An 18,437-nucleotide genomic window follows, 5' to 3' on the forward strand; every position below is an offset into this window, starting at 1 on the left:
TTCAAGTCAGTATTTTCTCAGTATCAACATCAAGATCATGCAGCTATGCAGTTCACTTCTACTAAATTCCATTTCATAGCAACATTAACTTCAGTAGTAATAATTAATCTTATCTTACCCTGGAATAGTGAAACTTTTCATACAACAACTACTTTAATAGACATCACATCAACTCCATCTCTGCTCCAGATGGTATGATAATTTACAGAAGCTCAAGCTATCAATCTCTTGATAATGATCTGAGCCCACCTCCTTGTGCAAAAATATTCGTAATGTTCATCATCTCAGCTAGAAGGACTATATAAACTTCAGATAATGATGGCAGCTGAACATCCCTAATTTCATTTTGAGAGGAGGTTATGCCAGAATTAATGCATGAGTACAAGTTCATCATTTGCACTGCTCTAAAAAATTATCCCTAAGTATTGTATTGCTGCTTGCTTGGTGGGCATTCTTGGTAGTTTGCTGTATCTGAAGCAATGCACCTCTGTTCTTACCTGACTGCTTGAGACTCGGTTCCTGGAGTGTCAGCAGACTGTCATATGGGATGCTGGGGTGATGTTGGATACTAGATTTGAGAAAGCAATGCTCTAAAACATTTTTGGATGATGGACCTTTCACTCTACCCTAAGGGGAAACCATTTGTCAGTCAGCTACTGTAAGATCCAGTTTTAACACATACTTACAGGAAAAAAACAGTAGTTTCTTGTCTTGCAATAATTACAGATTTTAAGGATAGTGTTTTTTGGATTGTATGATAAACTGTTCATGCTGACTGCTGAGTCTCAGTTGTGGTGGGTTGCAATTTGTCACCTCATGCCAAGTAGATGGAGATTAGAAGTGTGCCAGGAAGAGGTATTGCTAATGGAACAACCAAGTTTTCATATCCAATGCAAAGCTGTAGAGATGCAATATAAAGACCTGTGATGAATCCTATTTTGTCCATCTCACCTCTTCCAATGAAGGCTGAGGGCAGCCTTGGCTGCAGCAACCATGAGATGGTGGAGTTCAGGATCTTGTGTGGTAGGAACAGAATACCAAGAAGGATCCCAAGTCTGGACTGTAGCAGGGCCAACTTTGGCCTTTTCAAGCAATTGCTAGGGGACATCTCATAGGATAGGGTGTTAGAGGAGCAAGGGGCCCAAGATAGTTGGTCTCTGTTCAAAGATCACTTTTTCCAGGCTCAGGGTCAGAGCATCCCAGTAGGCAGGAAATCAAGCAAGGGAACCAGGAGACCCACATGGTTAATTAGGGAACTGTTGGTCAAACTCAAGTGGAATAAGAGAGTCTATAGATCATGGAAGGAAGGGATAGCCACTTGGGATAACTATAAGACTATTGTCAGAGGATACAGGGAGACAACTAGGAAAGCTAAAGCCTCGTTTGAGTTGTGCCTTGCAAGGAAGGTCAAGGACAAGAAGAAGGACTTCTTCAAATACATTGCAGATAAAACTAACTAGAGGCAGTGTAGGGCCACTGTTGAATGAGGTGGGTACCCTGGTGACAGAGGATACAGAGAAGGTAGAGTTACTGAATGCCTTCTTTGTCTCTCTCTGTACTGCTGGCGACTGTCCTCAGGAGCCCCAGATTCCAGAGGAAGTCAGGAAGAGTTTTGTTTGGTTGATGAGGACTGGGTTAAGGATCAGTTGGACAATCTGGATGTGCATAAATCCATGGGCCCCGATAAGATGCACCCATAGGTGCTGAGGGAGCTCGCAGAAGTCATTCCTAAACCACTTTCCATCATCTTCAGTAAGTCGTGGAGAACAGGAGAAATGCCTGAGGACTGGAGAAGAGCAAATGTCACTCCAATCTTCAAAAAGGGAAAGAAGGAGGAGCTGAGTAACTACAGACTGGTCAGCCTCACCTCCATCCCTGAAAGGTGATGGAACAACTTATCCTGGGTGCTATCTTCAGGCATTTAAAGGACAACAGGGTCATTGGGAGCAGTCAACATGGTTTTACCAAAGGGAAGTCATGTTTGACCAACCTGATAGCCTTTTATGAAGATGTAACCAGGTGGGTAAATGGTGGCAGTGCAGTGGATGTGGATTATCTGGATTTCAGTGAAGTATTTGACACCATCCCCCACAGCATCCTCACAGCAAAACTGAGGTGTGGGCTGGATGATCAGGTAGTGAGGTGGATTGTTAACTGGTTGAAGGGAAGAAGTCAGAGAGTTGTGATCAATAGGGCAAGGTCTAGTTGGAGGCCTTTAATTAGTGGAGTCCCTCAGGGGTCAGTGCTGGGGTGAGTACTGTTCAATCTATTCATTAATGACCTTGATGAGGGAACAGACACACTGTCAGCAAGTTTGCTGATGATACTAAACTGGGGGGAGTGGCTGACACACCAGAAGACTGTGCCATTCAACAAGATCTGGACAGGCTGGAGGATTGGGCAGGGACAAATCTAATGAAATTCAACATGGGCAAGTGTGAGTCTTGCATCTGGGAAAGAACTCCATGTCTAGCTGGAACACAAAAAGTTCCACTTAAACATAAGAAAAACCTACTTCACTGTGAGGTGAGGGAGCCCTGGCACAGGCTGCCCAGAGGGGTTGTGGAGTCTCCTCCCTTGGAGGTCTTCAAGACCCTCCTGGACATGTTCCTATGTGACCTGATCTAGGTGAACCTGCTTCTGCAGGGGAGTTGGACTAGATGATCTCTAAAGGTCCCTTCCAATCCCTACCAAGAAATTAAATTAAAGAAAATTAAATGTACCAGTACAGGCTGGGGAATGAACTCTTAGAGAGCAGTATAGGGGAAAGGGACCTGGGGGTCTTGGTGGGCAGCAGGATGAGCATGAGCCAGCAATGTGCCCTCATGGCCAAGAAGGCCAATGACACCCTGGAGTGCATTAGAAGGGTTGTGGGCAGTAGGTCAAGAGAGGTTCTCCTCCCCCTCTACTCTGCCCTCGTAAGACCACATCTGGAATCTTGTGTCCAGTTCTGGGCCCCTCAGTTCAAGAAGGATAGGGTGCTGCTAGAGAGAGTTCAGTTCAGGACCACCAAGGCACTGAAAGAAGTAGAGCCTTCTGATGAAAGGCTGAGGGAGCTGGGGCTCTTTAGCTTGAAGAAGAGAAGACTGAGAGGTGACCTCATTAATGTTTACAAATACATAAAGGGTGGGTGTCAGGAGGATGGAGCCAGGCTGTTCTTAGTGATGGCCAATGATAGGACAAGGGGCAATGGGTACAAGATGGAACATAAGAGGTTCCCAGGAAACATAAGGAAGAATTTCTTCACTGTTTAGGTGAGGGAGCACTGGAACAGATGGATTGTCGAGTCTCTTTCTCTGGAGACATTCCAAACCGACCTGGATGAGTTCCTGTGTGACATACTCTAGGTGGTCCTGCTCTGGCATGGGGGTCTGGACTAGTTGATCATTCAAGGTCCCTACCAACCCTTGAGATTCTGTGCAGTTCTGTGAAATCAATATCCTTTCAGCTTGGTATGTCATCCATCATCTACAAGAAAAAAAAAAGATCAACACATTCCAGTTGAAAAAATGGACAAATCATAAAATCTAAGTGCTACTGGCTTTTCAAAATTGTTTATTTGTTTCCTGCCATGTGAAATGTCTTATAAATGTCAAGTTATGGATAACTGTAGGCTCAAATCTCAAATCTTAGATCTTGGTCCAACAGAAAGCTGAGTTACTTCATTTACAGTTTCTAGAACACAGCCTCTCATATGTACAACTGAAGTTATATGTCTCTTAGGCTATTCACCACTGGACCTAGAAACTGTTGTGTATAAATCCAGCTTAACTGTTATATGTAATTTTATTTCCATTTAGTAAAAATATTGTCCAAGTTAAAGTAGGTGTTTCATTTTGTGATCAGACTGCAATGTTTAATGACAGAATGTATCATTTATTCCTGGCATATAATTGACATGTATGTTGTCACAATTGAAGATAATTTAACAGAAGTCATGTCATAAATGCAATGATTCTGCATAATATTTACTGGCAGTGCCTTTACAAATTATGGAGGAAAGTTTGAATCTGTTTATTGCATATGTTCTATAAATCTGTTGAAGTTTTGTGTGAGTTCAGTTTATAAAGTTGGCGTTTGAATGACAGTTTACCTGGGGAACTATGAAAGTGATGGTGCTTGGATTTAGTAAATGGAGTTCCTATGGTTGCATTTCAAAGACATGCTTCATATTCTGAATCATGATGGTTTCCATGGGAAACATCAAAACGAGAAACAAGGAGAGTGGCCATCGTGGAAAAAAAAACCTCTGTGGATGGCTTTTTCCAGGGAATGTGTTAACAACTTGCAATTCGGTTAAAAACTGGAACTCCAAAATGTCTATGCACATTCAGACAGTGTGTCTGAATGCTAAAATTCGCCTTGCATAGTGTGCTGTCCTGCACTGCCTAACAGTGAGTCCCTTTATAAGAAGCCTCTGACTGCATCCCAAACAGGTGGACTTGGATCCAGTCTACATCTCTTACTCATCTGACTGGTATCTAAACAGAACTCGTCGTCCTAAAATAAATACCTCTGTAACCAGAGTTGCAACTGGGCAGGAGATACTTTTAGTGTCTCAAAAGTTAAGTCTTGCCTGCCTAACTCATGCACCTAAATTTAGATATTTAAGTATACTTTACGTGTCCAAGTTAGCCTGTGTGGACTCCACCTGTAGAAGATTCAACAGTTATTAAAGCTGAAGTTTTCTCTGTTAGCTCTGAGACACCATGTGTTGCCACAAAAGAGTCCAAATAAAGCAACAGTGTTCATAGTTCAGACTTGAAACAAAACCACATCAGGAATGTTGTGGTTAACATTCATCTTTTGCCTGTTCTATTCACACCTTCTTGTTGGAAATCTCCACTAGAAAATAGATTCCTTCAGTACGAGGGACATCTGTGCAGCAATGAGAGAACTCTGGCTACGATACATTAAATAAACACTTGCAGTACACTTTCTTGGCACAGTTTGGTGATGTTGAGATAACTGCACTACTGAAATAGGGTGGAAAACTAAAGTCATAGAAAGTAGAGAATAAGGAGGAATACATCTATTGGAGGTGGGTTCTTGGGGCTTTGTGTATTCCAGCCAGACAAAAAAAATAATGTTCCTCTTACTTCCTGCCTGGTAGGTAAGTAATAGAGTAATACAAAAAAGAGAACAAGTCTTGCACAAGTTGAGTGCAAATTATTGTGCATTCCGGTGGCAGTTATTTAAAGCCTGCTGGAAGCATGATAGTTACCATTAGATGATCTGCAATTACCTTAAAGCGCTTTGCAAATGGACTGCAAACTGGGAAAAACAGCATCCTATTACAATTGCATCAATTTATAACTGCATAAAAAGGCTTTTAAGTGTCATTGACAAAGTGTACACCTTCTTGCTTGATGCATCCAAGATAGGGCAATTATTTTAATCTTAATTGTCTTTTCAGGAAGTGTAAGCAGTGGAGAGTCATCTGCAGAAAACAGCCCTACTGAAGCTCCCAGTGAAGGACGTACAACCCAAGAGAGCCAGCCCCTGGGAGACGAGGTGGCTTACAGCAGATAGAAAGTGTCAAAGCTATTGGATGGGTTTGTCACACAATTGTACATCCATTCAGCTGCATCACACCAGATGAACAAGTTGCTTCCTTCAGTTTACTTTCTGAACAAGTAAAGTAGACCTTCAAAGAAAGTAGTTTTTCAATGACGCTGTTGAATCTGTTACAAAATAAGCCCTACAGCTGTTATTTTAGGTCAAAGGAAACTGTAGTTTGAAAAATGATACAGGAATAAAAACTGCAAGTAAAACCTAAAAGCACTTGGACTTTATTTCTTGCAGCTACTCAAATGCCAACACACTGTAGTACCACCAGCCAGAAAACGATGTTCAATTGGAACTCAGAGAAGTCACTCAGCTGATGAGGCTCGAATTTGCCCAGTGTCACATCTGACTTGGTCTTTTGTATTACTTATCTTATTACAAGCTGCTGGTAGAAGTGGGAGATGGTTTGGCATTCTGGAAAAAGTAAAAAGAGCTTCAAAATACAGAGGGGTTGGATCTAGGAAGAACATGTAAGAAGGGAATCAAGAGTATGCATTGGGTGTGTTTACCTGAAGTCAGGCACATGCACACACTACATCTAGCTCTTGACCACCTATGAAAATATGTAGAAGACCATTTGGGTAAAGCACAACACACCGTAGAGATATTACAATGTGTATGTTGGCTTAAAATATGCTGTGATCAGAACATTTCTCTTTCATAAGTCGAAGGTGAGCTACAGAATAGTTTTGGAAGTGTAAGGGAAAGTACATCATGGAGTATCTCTAATGGCTCTAAAGGCAGTTTTGGTTAGTTTGTTAATTCATTACTGGTATCATCTGGTGACAGATGGTCCTCCATTGGCAATATATCACACACATGTTCAAGATACTTGAGGACAAAAAGTTAAATCAAGGTTACCCTGAAAGTAATAGCAAAATTTCCACTGATTTCAGTAGGACCCCAATTTCTTGTTGCAATGATTTAATAAAACAATTCATAAGGTTTTGTTTACTGTTTGGGACCTTTGCCAGTGCATGAAAGTTTTTGCTTTCTGCCATGTATTCAGGGTTCCAAAGATTTTATCTACCTAGAAAAAAACTCTATGTAACACTCATAGCTCCTATACTTACATCCTGTTCAATAAACAATAAAAAGTACACAAGGATCAAGAAGGTCGATAACTGATCAAATATAAAATGTAGAGATGGAGAAATCAGAATGTGTTTTCCATCATTATGCTTACCTGTGTTAGCTAATTGATAATGAAAAAAAATCAAGTATTTAAGAACATTTTTAAAAGCCCAGATCTTGACTATGTAGCTCAACAGAGGATGCATTCTCTGTAGTAACTATAGATGCAGCAGTTGTGATTCCTTGGCTGAGACTTGGTTTACTTTTTCCTCTTTTGATAGTGCTGCTGGAAATGGATGTCTAATAGAGTTTATTTAAGACATAATGCACCCTGCCAAAACCTCTTATTTCAATAACAAGTATGATTTTTCATGGCCATGTGCATATCTCCAGTCCTGGGAAGACGCAAAGCTCAGCTACAGTATTTCATATTGACTTAACAGGGAGTTGGGTTAAAGAAATATGGATTTCTCTAGTTCTGTCACCTGATTTCCAGAAATGCGAAAGGTTTTTCTTCATCTATTAAACAAGTACATTATAACTCATCTAAAAGTATTCTAGGTTATATTCTCTCTATGTATCTCAATCCTGACACTGAAGCATCTTTTTCCAGTTCTTTGTTTCTGTGCTGTACTCTTCCAAAAAATCAAATTCTCCAGAACATCAGCCAAATCTCTGTGATATACTGACATTAAATGGACTATTATTTGTGAGGAACAGGCTTGGTATAGCCATATGCCATGCTGTATTGTTACACTGAGTGAAATAATCACCTTAGGGGAAAATGGATCATGAGACTAACAGTTGTGAAGAATTAACCCAATATCCCATAGCTCCTGTTAAAGAGTTGTTAAAATGCTGTTGCACAAACACTGGAATGCTAAATATACCACCAAAATATTTTAGATCCTAGTAAAATTAAAGCATACACTTTTAATTCTTGTTTTATATAGATGAATATTTACAAATAGAGATGCAAATGAAGAATTTATTTCCCTGTTGTGTGTACCAACTTTGGTAGTGTCCTTCCAAACAAGACCAGCTTCCCAACAAGCAAGTAATCTCAATTGGTTTCTAAACCATCAAGTCCCAAGAAAAAAAGACAACCAAACACTTCCAATGAATTCAACAGCTCCAACAGGAAATGCTCAGCTCATCAGGGTTCCTTTCATAGTACTGTGAGCATATTGTCTTCTGTAGCACAGTATCATAAAGCATAAAAAATAACATACAAAATTAAATATCTGTGAGAACTCATTGTACACAGCAACACTAGTATTAATCTGCTGCCCATGGAGCTGATAAACAGAGAACTGATTTAATAATATTGGCTCATGTTAGTGAAAGCCAAATGTATAATCTTTCCCCACTCACTATTCATCTCCGCCTCGAGGCCAAATATACCTCTGGAATTTGAGAAAAGGTTTTAATTTTGAGCTAGGAACTCAGCAGCTTAGCTTTGTAGGCTCTTAATTACAGTCTTGGCCATCTGGTAGGCTTGGTAGGTAGGTATGAGCAGGCTTTTAGGTCATCCCTCCCGAGGTATTCAGCTCAACTGTCAGTTTGGTAAATGAGCCTTTTGAAGTATGGAATTTTTGTAAAGCATCTTGATTTCATTAGTGAGTGACTGCCCCAAACCCACCTTGTTGCACTAGATGCATCTCTTGAGATCATTCTGTGTCTCTGTTGAGTTCCTGGAAGCCCTGATGCTCTTTTCTATCACCTACTATTTGTTTCCTCCTTTAAGAAAACAATACTCTTTCCCGGTTCTCTTCTCCCTCTTCTACCCTTACGCTAGCCCTGTTCATTCCCCATACCAGTTTAAACTTGCTTCTGGCAAGGTGCATTTTGATACAGACAAATGCAGTCTCCTGATTCCAGGTGGTTCATTTAATCCCATACTTTACTCATCTTCCCGAGTCCTTAAGATCAAATGAATATGAATATGAATATGAATATGAAGTGGCTTTTGCAGCAGGACAAGTGGTCCAGTTGTTGTCTGTAAATCTCGTTACCTTCCTGATTTTAATACTCTATGGGGAAACCACACCATTAGAAATATCCCAGTCAAATCCAAGAAGGAGATTGAATTAGAAAAGCCTAGCTGTTAGAGAGGTCAGAAGACTTTAGCCTTAATGATACTGAGAGGCCAAGTCTGCTCCCACATATCATTCTTGGTAAGAAAAATACATTCTCAGACTATTTAGGTCATTGTGCTTTACGCTGGAATATCAGAGACTTCAGTGATCTGGTAGTGAAACAAAGCACAGAAGCATGCTGACCAGAGCCATCCTTTCCCCTCTCCTGTTGGAAATAGCTCTAATTTATTGAAAGGGAAGCATCCTTTGAAACATCCTTGTGAACACACCCACAGGTAAATTGAGTTAATGTCAATTAGGTTATCTAATCTGAACTTTAAGAAGGACAAGCCATCAGAACCTTTCTGAATATTGAGCTATGTTGCACTTTAAGGCTGGAATATCTAACCTACAGCATTTTGTGTGAATTCTTTTGCACGGGAGATATTAAGAAACAGGAGAAAAATGTAGAGTATTATAAAGATTTTACCCTGTAGAGCTGGAAAGAAAACAACTGACTGCCTGGCAATGCTGGAACGTTAATTGTTTTCATAAGTACTTGAAACATAAAGCTGGAACATCACGGTTGTTTTCCTGCTGTTGCAGGGACCCACATCATATAATTCTCTTGGCTAAATTTAACAACTCAGTCTTTCACCATAGAAGGATCACAGCCAATGCTCTGTATGTTATGAAATGCTCATATTCTCTCTAACTTACTCCAACTAGAATATATAGCAGTGGCTTATATAGTAGTAATTATAGATTTATGGACCACTACTCCTCCCTATATGAAGCTAAAAAAAATCAACAGAATCATAAAGCCACGTGGTTTTCATTTGGCCTTTGAAACACAGACACCCACCTAGCAGGGATTGTCTATCAGTTTCAGGTGGTGAGAGAATTTGGTTAGAAAGAAGTGTGATAGTCGGTGCTTTCATCTTCTGTTTCCATGATGTTGATCTGGCCCAAAGCTGAGAGGTCACTCATTCCTACCCCTGCAGATGTGAATCCTTGGTCACCATGATGTTAGCTCACTCTTCTAGTTTTCCAACTGCCCCAGAAAGAATCTGTGGTTCCAGCAGTGACTACAACTCAGAGAACTTCAGCTCCTTCAAGAAGAATTAAGACAGTTTTACATCAAAATTTCTGCCAAATTTACTCAGCCTTTAGGAGGCTGGCTGTGTGATTGGGTGTGGGAAAAGACACGTCTCACAGCACAGATTTTGAGTCATTCCAAAAGCTATTGTTTTGTTGTTTTAAGGAGATCTCCTTTTCTTTACTCTTGCTATTCCTTGTGTATTCTGCTATCATGATATGAGATGCAATGTCTCAGTAGTTTATCTTGGCTACTTCCTCAGCAAACACTCTATAGAGAACCTACTGAACAAAAGTCAATGAAACCGATTGTATCTTGTAGGCCACTGTGTCAAAGTCAGATGGGACGGGATATTTTTAAACATTACAGCTGTTTTTCAAAGCTGACTAAGGAACTCTGTAAGTCTGATCCCACTAACCTGTAGGGAATTCGGATGCCCGGTTCCCATTATGGCTTTGGAAACCCCACCCAACATCTGTGCAATGGTCAGTGGTCATTTGAGAGTCTTGGCCCTTTCATAAAGAGCGGATGTCCACGTTGAAAAGCATCATTGCAATTGGCAGCAATTCATTGCCTTGTAAAGGCAGAATTTAGCTTTTTACTTCCCCTGGTGAAGGTTGAGAATTTAAGCAAGCTAGACCCCAAAAATTTGTCTATTATTTTTCTTTCCTGTGAATAATTGGCCAGTTTTCAGGCCATATTTCAACATGTATGTACTGTTTCATATACAGAAGTAATGCATACCTGTATAGGGAGCCACTTATCCCTGCTTTACAATATAAAATAAGCCAGTGGAGTCACAATCAGTTTACAGCAGTGTTTTAAACACCCCACTGTGTGGGATATATACATCTGCATATGTATATATCTGCGTGTGTCAGGCAGTTTAAGTGACATGAGAGCCCAAGTTGAAGAGCAAGAAGCTTGCTGCTTCTTCCCAGTTCACCTCTGTCATGGTTTTGTGAGGAGTCATTTTGCCTGGTAACATGGAGGGCGCTGCAGCGCAGACCTGGTAAAGAGTTCTCAGACTTTCTCCTGGCTCTTGGGTTCACACCCACCTCCAGCCCGGCTGGGCCAATCTGGCACCTCTGCCATCACTATTTAGGGATGGGAATTTGAAGTGCTTGGGAGGAGGTGTAGGAGTGATACAAGATGGAGAAGACCATGCAGACCTCATAGAGAAGGAGGAAGGAAGGAGGCGCACCAGACCAGAGACCCCTCTGCAAGCTGTGGCGAGAATGCAGCTGTACCCCTGCAACCCATGGAGGGCAATGGCAGGACCAAGAGTTACCAGCAGCTCCATGTGAGTGCACTTGGACAGGCAGGGACTGTGTGAGGAGGCGGCCATGACACAAGCAGTGCTGGAGCCTGCGCGCCGCAGAGCAGCCCCACATGAGAGGCAGAGAGGAGCTGCAGCCCTTGGGATAAATGCACATCGGATCGGAGCAGCCCGTGCAGGGCTGTGTGTGTGTGAGGTACCCCACGGAGGTGGAGGGAGGAGTGTTGAGGAGCCCACCTGCCCTGAGGAGGGAAAAAGGCAGAAACCATCAGGAATAGACTGACTGAAACCCCCACTCCCTGCTCCCTTGAGAGGGAGGGGGGAGGGAGTGGGGAGGAGATAAAGACACCGGGATCAGGGCTGGTGGGGAGAAGATGGTCTTAAAGGGCTGGTTGTGCTCTTCATCATTGTACCACTCTGTGTTGTTTTGTGTTGGTCATGTTTTGGGGTTTATGGTCATGCTTTACTTGGTGTTGGATTAAATTATTTTCTGTTTTCTTCCCCAAGCCGAGTAGCCTGCTCTGTTCTGTCATGGACCTTAATAGGCAATTAAGCCTTCTATGCCCTGTGGCAATTCTTAAGCCTTGGTACTTGAGTCTAATCGTGGTCTTTTGTCCTTTGATGGGCCTAAACCAACAACCTTCCATAGACTGACACATCGTGTTCAGAGAGTGTGTAAAGCAGGATTGCCTTTCCACAGCAAAGCAAATGGAATTCTCCCTGGGGTGAAAGGCTAAAAATCAAACCTGGTCAAAAATATAAACTAGGGGGGGAAAAAAAAGGAGAGAAGAGATTGGTTTTGTAAGGAACTCTGACTGGTGCCGCCGTGCAAGAGTCAGATGAGGTGGTAGGTTTTTGTGGAACGATTTATTCTGTCTCTGAAGAGCTTACTCGGTACATGCATCATAAAACACAGTGATTATCATGACTGCAATAATGATTTTTTCCTGAGGACAAACAGTGAGCTTAGGAAACCTCAAATGAAGCAGAATGGATTCTTCTATCATGATATCATTTCAGATGTATTAGCTCAAGATACCATTCTGCAGCATAGTAATGTAATGAAACCTGTATGCAGGTTTTGCTGCATTTGGCAGTGTAGGGCAGAGGTGCAGAGGCTCACAGCACCCAGATGGAGATGAGAGATATTGTTAGAGCAGGAGAGCTGGCAGTGCACTGGTCAAAGGGATGCAACCTCAGATCTGCAGTTTGTGCTGAGGATTTGAAGTAGCTGGGGTTTGATTAGATCATGTGTGATACTGGTAGCTAGGAGATTTGTCTCTGAAGTAAAGTACATGTTCAAATGAAAGATAAGGCAACTAACTGACTAATGGCCTAGTTTCTATGACTCTAGTGCTTTGTTTGGTCACAGTTTTTGTTACAGCCTCCTAGGCCCTCAGGACTTGTGAGATGAAGGCTGAACCCCTTGGACATCACAATGGAAGGAGTTCATGCCCACCTGTGGGAATCCCTGGGGACAGGCACTCTCAGGACACCAGCTCCCATGGAGCCAGTGAAAGGATCAGCCTGACAAATGGTTTCTGACCCAGCTGACACAAGCACAGTCACAAGCCTGACTGCTTTCAAAGGCAGCAGCTTACTGAAAGGCAGAGAGAGAAGTCAAATTCTGACAGAAGTATTTGCTTCTGATCACTTCCACAGCAGTTTACACTCCTTTTAATGCCTGCTAATATATATCTGAACAAGGGCTGAAGCTCCTTAATTTAGCAGTGATCTTTCTATCAAAAGCCATGGGCCTGCCTGTTGGCTGAAGCCAGAAATGGCACCAGAGCCAGAGGCTGCAAGCTGCACCAATTCACACCAGTTGCACTCAGAGTGGGAATGAATTGTTCGTTTGCCAAGATGCCACAAATACCCCAAAAAGAACACTTTCTCTGAGAAGCTATTTTTTAACAAAGCAAATCCCTCACAACCCTCCACCTTGGAATCCAGCTCCAGGTTTGTACCCTCTTTTCAATATTTTAGCAAACTAAGAATAGAGCTCTTGGCCTATGCTTAGCTCTCAGTAAGGCCATTGTGTCACAGATTGCAGCTCAACGAAGCCTTGTGGAAGGCTAGAGAGTTAATGTTGAGGGTGATTCCCAGCAATTAGGTGCTTGGCGTCTGCCCAGACAAATTTAACCTGGTCCTTTAATCTACAGCTTTTTCTTTTGGGTGAGATTTCCCTTCCCTGTTATTCTCATTCCTGTGCATGCAGTTCCCTGTGGCTGATCAGGCTGGATCTTACTACTCCTTTTCATGAGCCTGTCAGTGACTCAAGGCTAGTGTCCAGTGGTCCACCTCCTTTGGCTCTCCACTCCTTTCACCCTCACTACCTGCAATGGCTAATGGTCATCACTTCAAATTACATGTGCTTACAAATATCCTGGTGCTCACAGAACACAACATGATGTGTCCCACCAGCAGCTGTGCAATACGATGTTTAAGAGCAGCTACTATTTTTAGTGCCCAACAGCAGGCTTTGAGAGAAGGTGAGGGCTCTGTATCTCCAAAACGTCTGTCTCTATAGGATGTTTCTCTACTTTTCATAGCCAAAAATCAATAATATTTTTTTTTATTACAGCTTAAAATACAAGGCATTTACTGCTTTTTCATGCCTGTAAAGAAGAGAGCTTTTACAGCCAGGTAAGTATAATAAAGACCTAGTATAACTAGCCTAAATAACAGATGATAAGAACCTCTTCCAGCTCTTCACTACGCTCTTGAGTTTCAGCTTGTCATGCTTACAGCTCTGTAGTTTACCAGTACAAATGTAAACCTGACTGTGTGAGTTGAGAGCCTTCAAACATATCTGCTCGGGCTGCTTTCATGTTTGACTTCTCTTTTTCTGTCATCTCAAGAAAGCCATAGGAGAGGGGCAGAGTGGAAAGCCAGGTAGATTTTAAGGTACAGTAATGCAAAAAATTCCTCTCAGGAAAAGATAGATTAGAGATCATATTCCCTGTCTGCTCTTGATGCTGACATAAGTTAAGTCTATGCTAGAAAAGGTTTTTGGGGACCCTTGCAACTGGGTTAGTTGGTTGTCTGACCTTTCTGCACATATCAGCTTGTACTGGTGAAGAAACACTGGCTTTGCTTATGAGACTCGAGAAAAAAACAACAAATAAAGGCCCTTTTTATCTATAAGAGTGATGCTTTTGCTGGTACAGAAAAGTCTCAAGAAATCCACATTCCTCAACTGATATTGGTTTCATCACAGCCCCTGAGTCAACAAGAAATGCTGTCCTGGAAGAGTCCTGTTCTATGTCCACAGCCCTTCCTTGGCCTGTTGAGGCTTAGCTTTCCAGTACACAGTCTGTTTCCTGCCTCCATTTCCTCCTTGCCTCTGCAGCTGCTTTTTCTGTTCTCTTTATCCCATAATCATTTACCTCCACTCTATCCCATATCCACTGGATGCTGTCCATATGGATTTCATACAGCTCTCCTCCCTCACCCTTAGTCTGAGCCTCTGGTGCAAAGCCAACAGCTGGGGTGCAATTGCAAAGCCCCTGCAAGTTACTCCTCTGCTCTTCAGGTGACTGGCACTTACCAAGGAACCCAGCTCCTGCTCATTTCGGCTTCTGTGCTGTGATGCTGCCCTTAACTGCAGCAAACTCTAACAGAATTTTTTTACCCACTGTGCTTTGCACTGTTCCTTGTCATTGTGCTACTGCTGCAGGGAACTTGCAGCTATTCCACTTCCATTTTTCATGAAATGTACTTCACAGTTTATGATGACTTTGAATAGAAACATATAATATAGATGGGAAAAAAACCCCACCAAATTGATATAACATTTATATTGTTAAAAGGTGCTTGGGGAGTCAGTTTAGTGCTAATTAAAAGCATGGAGCTCTGCAGAAAGCAGCTGATTCACAGCTTCAGAGAGCAATATTTAAGGCTAGTACATAAAATAGAATGGTAATAGTATAGGGGAAAAAATAAACAAATTAAAACTCCACTACAGTGGTGCCTGAGACACAACATTAATTCCCACTCAGCATTTTCACTCATCTACCACAGTAAATAGGTCCATGAATGAAAGTTCTGCTGAGATAAAAAACCTGCATCACAGCTGACATCAAAAGAACAGCCTTTTTTTTTTTTTGCTTAATACATTGGGGACATTGTTTGAGAACAATTAATCTAAGTGAAATTCTGACTGCTTGTACTGCAGTCGGATCAGGAAGGCTTCTTGCAACTGGCCAAGAAAGTGTCTGGCCCTGGGAAAAGTCTGAAATTCTGGTTTGAGTAATTTGAAAGAAAATAAAAGGTCAAACAGAGCTGAGGTCTCCTCCCACTGAAACCTGCAGCAAAGATCCCTCTGACTTCAAGTCCAGGTGTTTCCTGGTGAGAGAAGTGGGCAGGGAAGGGCAAAACAAATGTACTGGCACTGCAAGGCCACCAAGGCTCAGCCTTAAAAATGGGGAGATGAGGCAAGGCTGTGCCTGACCCATGGCTGGTTTAGAAATAACTGGGGAATAACTCCAAACCCTCATCACCTTGTGGGCTGCAGTGCAGATAGAACCAGGGCAGGAGGTAAAAGAGTCAAATATCAGATCATGGTATCAGATAACTATCTTGAGTGTTCAGTTCTTCCAAGATGAGGGACCAGAGATCTTCAGGGGCAATATCAGAGGGATAGATGTCCATGTGCAGGGAATGAGTTGGGTAGTTGTCATGGCATCAGCTGGCTGTGCTGGGGACGAGGAGCATGGCTAGGGTTAAGCAGAGTGCTCAGTTGGACACAGCTGTGCCAGCAGAATGGAGGCTCCTTCTGTCAGTACAAGTTTCCCTCCAAGGGTGTGCATCACACAGCCAAGCCACTCATAGAATCATAGAATGGTAGGGGTTGGAAGGAACCATCTAGTCCACTCCCCCTGCAGAAGCAGGTCTGCCTAGGTCAGGTTGCATAGGAACATGTCCAGGCAGGTCTTGACCTCCAAAAATGCTACTGAAATATCCCTGTGATTACACAGGGAGATGCAAATAATTAGCTGTTTGCCAAGTGTCCCTCTGGGTGCATGTGCAACTGTAGTGCATATTCCCTTCCACTTGCTAGTGTCTTTGAAACAAAAGCTCAAAGCAGGATGTTTTCAGAAAATCCTGGGCAGGAGCAGTGTGCAAGTGTCTGTTAGGAAGATGGACATTTTACGTATACACAGATACACACAGTATCTTCTCTTCCTATTAAGTGTAAATTGGTCCCTATGACTATGAAGTTCTTACAACACTTTCACCTAACAGCTCAGTAGCACTGCAGGCTTTGTCTTGTGCAGCATCATCTGTGCATCTTTCACAGCACAAGAGGATATAAAATTTAATCTCATCTATTTATTTTATCCCAGTGGGTGTAGCCTTCACTATTTCTTTGTCTGTAATCTGAACCTGCAGAGGTAGTGGCATGTGAAGGAGATTGTTTTCTATTACAGCTCTGGGGCAATCCCTGCAGACAGAGAGCAGATATGATGAACACAGAAATAACTTACAGACACTGAGAGCTGCAACTAAAACTCTTATCTTAATTTCTGAAAACACAGAGTATTATTGGTAGCTAAAGAGAAGCTTTAAAAGCCCTTAGCAGTAGCAGGATTCTCAATTATTCTTCTAGACAGCACCATTCTGCTTACTTATGGCTACAGAAACTGCAGATGACATAGAGATCCACTGGTCCACTGCACAATCCCAGTGATAGACCTGAGAGGCTCTGCATCAGCTCTGGGATGTGCTGGTAAGGGCTGTGGTGGATGTACTCCTCCACAGACACCTGATGAGCTTTCACTACCACATTTTGGTTCTTCTTGTGAACAGCTTTAGTTACTGAAATGTCCTCTGCAGAAGTAATAGAAAAATAATCTACAGAATCCTGACTAAAACCTGTGACAGATGAGGTTGTTGACAGTCTCAGAAAAGCAAGTATCATCTCACTTACTAAAGGCCAAAACTGCCAGGAGAGTTTAAAAGTTTCCAGATTGCTGTCCAGTAGCTGGTGAGTCAGACAGAAACTTCAGAGGAAGAGCTGCAGTTTTTCTTAATTTCTCCTCTCTGCTTAAGGAATCCAAACATTCAAAGGTCTGAGAAGCCTCAGGCTACCAGTTAGGAGTCCCTTTGGGATTAAAGGTTTCTTCTCAATGAATTTAAGTGTTGATAGAACCAATTGATGTAAAAAAGGCAGAAAAGAGAATAAAGAGGAAGGGTATGGCAATGTATTCCTTCTTGCATAAACCCTTGGCTGTTTGAGGAGATTTTGTTGTGGAGGCTCCAGTCACACTTTCACCACAAAGGCTGATTCAGAAGTTTTTAGTCTTCAAACTATTAATTTGAAATAAAAGGACATTTTTTCTATTCAGTTCCAGCAAACACAATGAAAAATGCAAGTTTTGTTGCTTTTCTTAAGTGGCTTCAAAAAAAACCCCTTTTCAGCAAGCAGGAGTCTCCAAACCATTTCCTTTTGCAAGCTGTCCGTTTGTCCTCGATCTGCAAGAAATCACAGATGATCTGGGGCCAGGTGTTTCACTGCTACTCCAAATGTCTGGATGACTTCAATCCTTTCTAATTTTCATCTACAGAATGTCTTGAAACTTTTTATCCTTTAACAAAAATATTTCTGCTGCCTCTTCCTGTGTTCCCTGGTATTGTTTATCATCCCTCTGAACTAATCCTTCTGAAAGGGAGAGTGATGTGAAGTGATAGTGACAATCCAGAGCTAGTAAACAAAGAACTGCCTGTGTTGCACAGAAAGTGCATCAAGGTAAGAGGTCTAATACTGGTGTGGAGTGAGGTGGGACAAAGGGAGATCCAGCACCTTCAGCACCATTTATCACAGATGAAGGACTATCACAGTCCTCTGGGAAACACCCAGGAGAGGAGAATATGTGGAGAGAGAAGGAAAGATCCTTTCCTTCACTTGCAGTGCCTAAAGCCTATAGTTTAGCAGTTTTGTGACATTTAGGAACTTGGCACTTCTCTCTATCAACAGTGTGAAAATAATTAAAAAAAGCTAGCCAAATATTTTATTTTCTGAGCTCAGATCTAGGGAAGATGTTACAGATGCTGCTGATCTCTGCTCCTGCAGGATCTCTCCAAGACTGCAGGGATCCCTGCCCCAGGTCTGCACCACCTCCTACCCTCTTCCTCCTCCTCTGCCCTCAGGATCCCTCTGCTGCTGCTCCTTCCTTGGCTTCCTCCTCCTCTGCCTGGGCCCCTTTGGCCCTTTCTTCCTTCCATTTTCCCCCAGCACCCTCTGTTTGGTTGAGCAGCTTAGCCTCTCCTCACAGAAGCCACCTGCAGCCCCACTGACAGTCCCTAGGCACAGACACCCCATGTACACACCCCATAT

At 42.3% G+C, this 18,437-nt stretch overlaps 1 protein-coding gene across 1 annotated transcript in view; it reads left to right on the top strand.

Annotated features, from left to right (window-relative positions):
* TG (thyroglobulin) overlaps window positions 1-5,684 on the top strand; it is a 166,665-nt gene extending 160,981 nt beyond the window's left edge. The window contains exon 48 of the mRNA XM_061995899.1: window positions 5,417-5,684. Coding sequence (XP_061851883.1) covers window positions 5,417-5,532 — 116 coding nt within the window. The 3' untranslated portion in view covers window positions 5,533-5,684. The remainder of the gene's footprint in view (window positions 1-5,416) is intronic.
* The last annotated feature ends 12,753 nt before the right edge of the window (window positions 5,685-18,437 follow it).

The sequence above is a fragment of the Colius striatus genome, chromosome 4, assembly GCF_028858725.1.
Source record: "Colius striatus isolate bColStr4 chromosome 4, bColStr4.1.hap1, whole genome shotgun sequence".
Classification (NCBI taxonomy): domain Eukaryota; kingdom Metazoa; phylum Chordata; class Aves; order Coliiformes; family Coliidae; genus Colius; species Colius striatus.